At 40.4% G+C, this 7376-nt stretch overlaps 1 protein-coding gene across 1 annotated transcript; it reads right to left on the bottom strand.

Moving 5' to 3' along the window:
- Window positions 1-5715: 5715 nt before the first annotated feature.
- LOC127126259 (polygalacturonase inhibitor) lies at window positions 5716-7041 on the bottom strand. Its single transcript, XM_051055149.1, has one exon. The coding sequence runs from the start codon at window positions 6981-6983 to the stop codon at window positions 5961-5963; it is 1023 nt and encodes a 340-aa protein (XP_050911106.1). The 5' UTR covers window positions 6984-7041; the 3' UTR covers window positions 5716-5960.
- Between the last annotated feature and the right edge of the window lie 335 nt (window positions 7042-7376).

Below are 7376 nucleotides of genomic sequence, written 5' to 3'. Positions count from 1 at the left end.
TGACAGATTCTATCCATTTCTCCTATGGAACATCAGTTAGAGGAATAAATGTCTTCTGGCGGGGACGTTAAAATTGTCTTCCGTACTCTTCGTTCCGTCGATGTGCTCCGTTCCTGTCGAACACGAATCGTGGGACAACATGTTTTTCCTCCTTCACGACCTTGTTGTCGGCCTCCAGTCTTTCGGAGGTTTTCTCGTTGAATATCGCGCTGCACTTCGGGCATAATAAAGCCTTTGATCCCTTCTCCTTGAACTTCTCTGGGAAGTCAGATAAACTTTCTCCAGGCTGGGGATAGGCCGACTCGGGCCTTCTTTGGTCTTTGACTCCGAAATCTTCAGTAGTTTCGACCATCATTACTTCAAATGATTCAGCTAACGAGGTTGCATTGAGAACCTCAGTAGTCTCCACCATCATGCACTCTAGAGGCTCTGCATACAACGCTTCTTCCACCTTCAAAGGGTCAGAATCCACCTGCATTTTTTGTCTTTCGTCAAACTGGAGCCTTCCTTCTTTCAGAGCTTTCTGCACCAAATCCCTAAAAAGAACACATTGGTGAGTTTTGTGACCAAGGAAGTTATGAAATTTACAAAATCCCTTTTTCTTCTTCTGTTCTAGGGGATGGTCTTTTAAACCCTGAGGGACGGTAATCTGTCCATCTTTTACCAATAGATCAAAGATCTCGTCGCATTTAGACACGTCAAACGTATATGTCTTAGCGATGTATTTGTTTGTTCTCTCTGGATCAACATGGTTTTTCCCATTCGATGCTTTCAAAACCTTGCACGTATATGGAGGTCTGGGCTTAAGTTCCACCATGTTGGCCTCACTTCTGTCGACTATATCTTCGTCGTCGGAAGAGCCTCCTTCGATTGTGATGTAGGACACTTTCTCTTTTTTATGATATCGACCCGCCTTAGATTTTTCGACTTTCAAGAATTCGATACGTCGAACCCTATCGTCCAATTGAGCCATATCCCTTAGATATTGGGTATCCAACTTCTTCCTTATAGAATAATCTAGACCCCCAGCCGCCATCTCAACTAGTTCATGTTCAGGGACTTCAGTAAAGCAATGTGCCTTCAATAGTCTAAACTTGTTCAGATACTGATCAATTGAATCAACGGCCTTTCGCTTAACTCTAGCTAGTTCCTTAAGGTTGATCTTTGATTGTCCCATGTAAAATTGTTCATGGAACAACCTTTCCAACTATGTCCATGTTTGGATCGACTGTGGAGGTAGCGTTGTGAACCATGTAAACACATTTTTCGTGAGAGAACTTGTGAAGTATTTTAACTTCGAGTCCTCGTTGTTTGCTATGTCACCAGCCTCGGTCTAGTACCTCGCCACATGTTCGACGGTGGATTCTTCATTATCCCCTGCGAACTTAGTAAATTTAGGGACTTTCCATCCCCTTGGCAATTCTTTCTGTAAGACAAAATCTGGTAGAGGCGAGTAGTATGTCGGCCGCTGGAGGCAAGAACTTACTCCGTTTCGCACAATGATCCATTCGACGATAGCCTCTAGGTTTTGTTCCCCTATGGTTGCGTCGTGTCGAACTTGTCAAACCACCTGGCCGGGATCCTGGATACGGTTAACCAGTACCATGGGGGGCCTTCGTGCCGCCCTTAGGATGTGTTCAAACTCCTGGTATTCTTTTTCGATAGTATTTTCTGGCATCTCCTCTTGTTGAACCGGAGTCTCTGGTCGAGGAGGAGGTGTGGGATTTTGACGCACTTGAGCCCTTGGAGCTCCCAAAAAGTCTCCAATCCTGGTCATTTGGGTCGTCAACTGTTGATAGCTCTGCGTCGAATCCAGGATCAAGGGCCTTAAAATAATATCCATTTTCTGAGTTAACATGTGTACCATTTCATGGTTACTTTCGTCCATTTGCTGTCTCATAACGACAACAGAGCATGACGTAAAAGTTGAGACTAATTGGGACGTCAATCCGAACCCCGGGGGTCGACCAAATGGGGTTGCCAAAGGTCAAAACCCCTAATAACAAGGGAATGGAGATGACGAGGTATCGTTGTAAGTCGAATCGGGGTTATGCATGTTTTCCATTAACTCCGTCGGCATTCCCAACTTTCTCTGTATGAGAGTAGTGTAACTGGGCATATGTTGCCCCATAATTCCCATGGTTGTCGGTGCCAGCGTTTGTGGCTGACACGACATCTGAATTGGTCCTATAAATGATGTTGAAACCGTCGACGCCATACTAGAGCCGGTGTCAATGGCCTGCGGCGTCATTGTGTCTCCCGCCAAAGACGTTTATTTGTGGGGTCTAGGAGATGTCATTTTTCCACTCTGCAATCGCATACAACTTAACATTGTCGAGGTCCCACTGGGTGTTCCAACTTGTTGTTTCGCGCAACAATCTCTAGCCTTCCTATATGAGGTTTACTTGCAGGACCAGCTAAAGAGTCCTAAAATTAGTGTTTTGGGTGTATGACTATTTGGTAAACAATATTTCTGACTGGTTGAAAGGGTGTAAACGAGACTCTTGACGAGTCAGGGAAATAATAAAGGTAAAATGAAAAGTAGAAATGATAAAGTACTGAAACAAAGATGATAAACGATAAAGTGAGACAAGACAAAAGATAAACTTTGCGAAGATTAAATGACTTGTAAAGTGGAGGCAAAATACATTGTTTGTGAGGAGAGTAACTTTTTTCTCGTAAACGCTTTGGTACTTCAAGCTTTACCCCTACTGCCAATGTTCAAATTGCCACCCTCTAGAATTTCCCCTAACATTGGCTTAAATACTAGTTGAAAATAACCGTCGGGAGGTTACAAAGCCTTCTCGTGGTGCCACGTGTCGGTCCACTTCCCCATCTTGGCGCATAACTACCCACGACCCCTTTGCGTGCCCACGTTCCCATTCTCCGCTCAAAACCTTTCAACTTCGACCGAAGCTTGCATGTGCCGACCGGAAGACTCATTCACCCTTCTGTCGAGGAGCTTCCGACAAAACCCCTGGTCGAAACTGGCTTTTCCCTTAGCTGAAATTTGTCAACTAACAGTAAGGAACCCTCATTATCCTGCATGCCTAAGTCACCCATCAGTAGACAGTTCCCCCTTACCTTAGAATTCTGGCAAGGATGAAAGTTCTAGCAACTTTTAGGTTCCTCTTCACAGACTCCGCTCTCCTTCCAAAAAATTGTCTCTCCTCTTTCAACCTCTTTTTCACGCATGCTAGAAATTTCTAAAACCTACCTTCTTCCTACACTTTAGTATTTATATGACTCTTAATTCTCAAGTTTATACTTTTTCCCAATTTAATCTCCACTTCTCTCCTCTCACCTCATACCTCGTTCTAATCACACAAATGATCCAAAATCCTAATTATTTTATTAAAATATTATTTAATTTATATAAATATTTAAATTAAATAAACATTTAACTCAAATAATTTTTTTATCAGGATTATATAATTTTTAATAACTAATTATCTATAATAATTCCATAATAAAGTTATTTTATCTGCTTTCATATCTCAGATATCCAGTAATTAGTAAATTATCAAAATACTCATATACTCCAAAAACATTAAAATCAATTATAATGAACAATTCACGCCAACAATTAGATATTATACTCTATTTAAAAGTTGGGGTGTTACAATTCTCCCCTAATTAAAAGAATTTTCGTCCTTGAAAATTATCTGGCGAAAACAATACCAGATAGGATTCCCTCATTCGACTCTCTAGCTCCCAAGTCAGACCCCCCCCCCCCAACAGGTCCTCCCCATACAACCTTCACTAAAGCAATATTCTTCCCTCTGAGTTGTTTCACTTCTTTATCCTCGATCCTTATGGACAATACTTCAACAGTCAGATTCTCTCTCACTTGCACATCATCCATCTGGATTATATGTGACAAATTGATAATATACTTCTGAAGTTGAGACACATGAAAAATATCATGCAAATTCGAAAGGGGCGGTAGTAGGGCCACCCTATAAGCAACAACTTCAATCCTCTAGGAAATCTGATAGGGACCAATAAAATGAGGAGTGAGCTTCTTAGACTTCAAAGCTCTCCCAACACCAATCACAGGTGTGACTCTAAAAAACAAATTATCGCCCTTTCGGAATTCAAAAGTCTTCCTCTACTTATCGTGATAGCTCTTCTGTTTAGTCTGAGATGACTTCATCTTCTCTTGGATCATCTTCACTTTCTCTATAGTTTATTTCACAATCTCTGGTCCAAGAACATCACTTTCTCCAAACTCATACCAACACATAGGAGTTCTACACCCCCTCATACAACGCTTTAAATGGCGTCATTCCAATACTCGAATGATAGTTGTTATTATATGTAAACTCAATCAATGGCAGAAAACCATCCCAAGCACCTCTTTGCTCTAATACGTAAACCCCCAAAAGATCCTCTGAAGACTGGATTGCCCTCTCAGTCTGACCATCAATATATGGATGATAAGCAGAGCTTAGCTTCAGCTTAGTACCCAGAGCTCCCTGCAAGCTCTCCCAAAACCTGAATGTGAATCTCAAATATCTATCTGACACAATACTTGATGGAATGCCATGAAGCTTCACAATCACCGCAATATAGATCTCAATCAGCTTCTCTAATAGAAAAGTGATCTCAATCGGAATGAAGTGTGCTTATTTAGCCAACCTAACCACAACTACCCAAATCGTATCAAGCCTTCTAGGATTATTCGACAAACCAGTAAAAAAATCCATCGATATACTATCTCACTTTCATTCGGGAATATCCAATGGTTGCATCAGTCCAAACGGTTTCTGTTGCTCAATCTTTGACTTCTAGTAAGTCAGACATGAATATACAAATTGTGCAACATCTATTTTCATTCATTATCACCAAAACATTTTCTTTAGATCTTGGTACATTTGGGTATCCCCAAGATGAATACTCAAATCGCTTCAACGACTCTCCTCCAAAATAGTCTTCTTAAGTTCCAGTACATTAGGTACACACACTCTATTCCAAAACTTTAGAATCTCATTCTCATCGACTCTAAAATCTTAGTCATCATTAACTGATGACAGACGATCAACCAAAGTTACATCTAACTTCTAACTATCTCTGATCTCATTAAGAAAATCACTAATTAGCTTTAACATGCCCAATCTCACACTACTCGCAATCACCTCGCAATCCAAACTCAAATCTCTGAATTGTTCAATTAAGTCCAACTCTCTAACCATCAACGTTGTCATGTGTAAGGACTTTCGACTCAAAGCATCTGTTACAACATTGACTTTACCGTGATGGTAGTTCAAACCAAAGTCATAGTCCTTTAAAATTTTCAACCATCTTCTCTGACTCATATTCAGTTCTTTCTAATCAAACAAATACTTCAAACTCTTATGATTGCTGAATACCTCAAATCTAAAACCATAGAAATAATGTCTCCACAATTTCAACATGAATACCATAACTGTCAACTCTAAGTCATGAGTAGGGTAATTCTCATGAACCTTCGACTGTTTCGAGGCATAAAATACAACCTGCCCATTCTGCATAAGCGCACCGCCTAATCCCATCTATGAGGAACGTTGTTATGTAATCTTTTTGTTCTCAGTCTTCGATCCTCTTCAATAAAAAAAAAGGAAAATTAAATATTATGCTATACGGAAATGATGTTGATATGGAAGTCTTTGGAGAGTCTTTTTGCTTGGATCAATTGATTGTTAAGTTGATTAGTGGATGATGATAAACAGTTAGTTGACATGTTAATGATAGACAACATATTCTATCCAATGACACATTAATAAGGTGATTTTACCAAACTTTTTTTAAGAGGGGTAACTCAATCCTCACCTAAATAAAAGTACACATAGAAAATACGAAATACAGCATCGGGTCAACTTAGCAGTTTAACATTGACCATATTCAAATGGTACCCAAATAGGAGTAACAGTTATTTTATTAAAACATACAAGAAACTCACTTAGAACTTAGCTAAGCCATCACTTTTTGCATGCTGGAAGCGGCGACCCGCACAAACCCTTGTTGTGAAAATAAGCATAAACATCAAACCTCTTCTGCAATTCACCACCCTGCGGTATCTGACCAGACAACCTATTATAACTCACATTAAACTGCTGCAAATTTTCAACTTTCGTTAACGCTACTGGAATCTTCCCATATATCTTATTATGATTCAGATCCAACCATATCAAACTCTGTTTCGGAAAATCAACCTTTGACAAATCAAACGACAGCAAGTTCCTTGAAACATCAAGTATCTGTGTCCTTTTCTTGCTCCCGAAAAGCACTGAAGCATCACCTTCAAGCTTGTTTCTGGATAAGTCTATCCTCTCTGGGTCTATTTGGCCTAGTGAAGCTGGAATGGGCCCAGAAAGCTGGTTGTGAGATAGGATGATATCCGGCCCGGGCTTTTTGAATGAACCGAACGATTCTGGAATTGGGCCTGTGAGCTTGTTTCTGTCTAAGTGTAAGGACTCGAGGTTAGGTAACTGGGAGAGTGAACTGGGGATAGAGCCGGTGAGATTGTTGGTGGAAAGATGAAGAAGCTGGAGGTTTTTGAGTTGAGACAAGAAAGAGGGTATGGAGTCTGAGACATTGGTGTATTCGATGAAAAGATATTTGAGGTTTTTGAGCTTGGCTATGGTGGGTTGGATTGGGCCTGTGAGTCTAGGAAGTTTGTGGAATTCGAGATTCTGGAGATAAGGGAGGTCACCGACGGAAGGAGGGATATGGCCGGAGAGATTTGTGTCTGGGACGGAGGATTGCATGATTAGGGCGGTGATGCGGTGAGATTTGATGTCGCACTCGACACAGTACCAGTCACAACAATCAGTTTTTGGGTCCCATGAGGCTAGAAGGTAAGGGTTGTTGAGTTCTTGTTTGATTCTGAGAAGAACTTTCTTGTCTTGTGGGTTGCATTTCTCTGAGAATGCAACTGGTGAGAGTAACAGGAGGGAGAGGAAGCTTAGAGCTATTGCAGCTCCACTAAACATGGTTCTCATTTTTGGTGGGTTTGGAAATTTAGAAGGTTGAATGGTGTAAGGACTAAGTGGGAGGGTGTTGATACTTATAGAATGTTTAACCTTTTAACGTGTGGTTCTTAATTTACTGGATAAACAATTCGGAGAAAATCCACTCCCAAGTAATAATGTGAAACACGTGACACGTTGAATGCTAGTAGTCGCCTTCATTGGATTTGGATGAAAGAGACGAAAATTATGGAATATGTTTACGCTTTTTTCTGATTTTTTATAGCTGAATTCAAGAGATATTAGAGCATCCAAAGAAAGCAAGTCTTAGTTAGTCACAAACCATGCACAAATGAAAATAGTATAATTTAGTCAAATCATCTACTCTATCAGTTACTTTTTAAATATTATTTTTTAACTTTTTAC

This window comes from Lathyrus oleraceus, chromosome 3 (genome assembly GCF_024323335.1).
Source record: "Lathyrus oleraceus cultivar Zhongwan6 chromosome 3, CAAS_Psat_ZW6_1.0, whole genome shotgun sequence".
Classification (NCBI taxonomy): domain Eukaryota; kingdom Viridiplantae; phylum Streptophyta; class Magnoliopsida; order Fabales; family Fabaceae; genus Lathyrus; species Lathyrus oleraceus.
The sequence above is the reverse complement of the archived record's forward strand: the minus strand, read 5'-3'. Positions and strand labels throughout refer to the sequence as shown.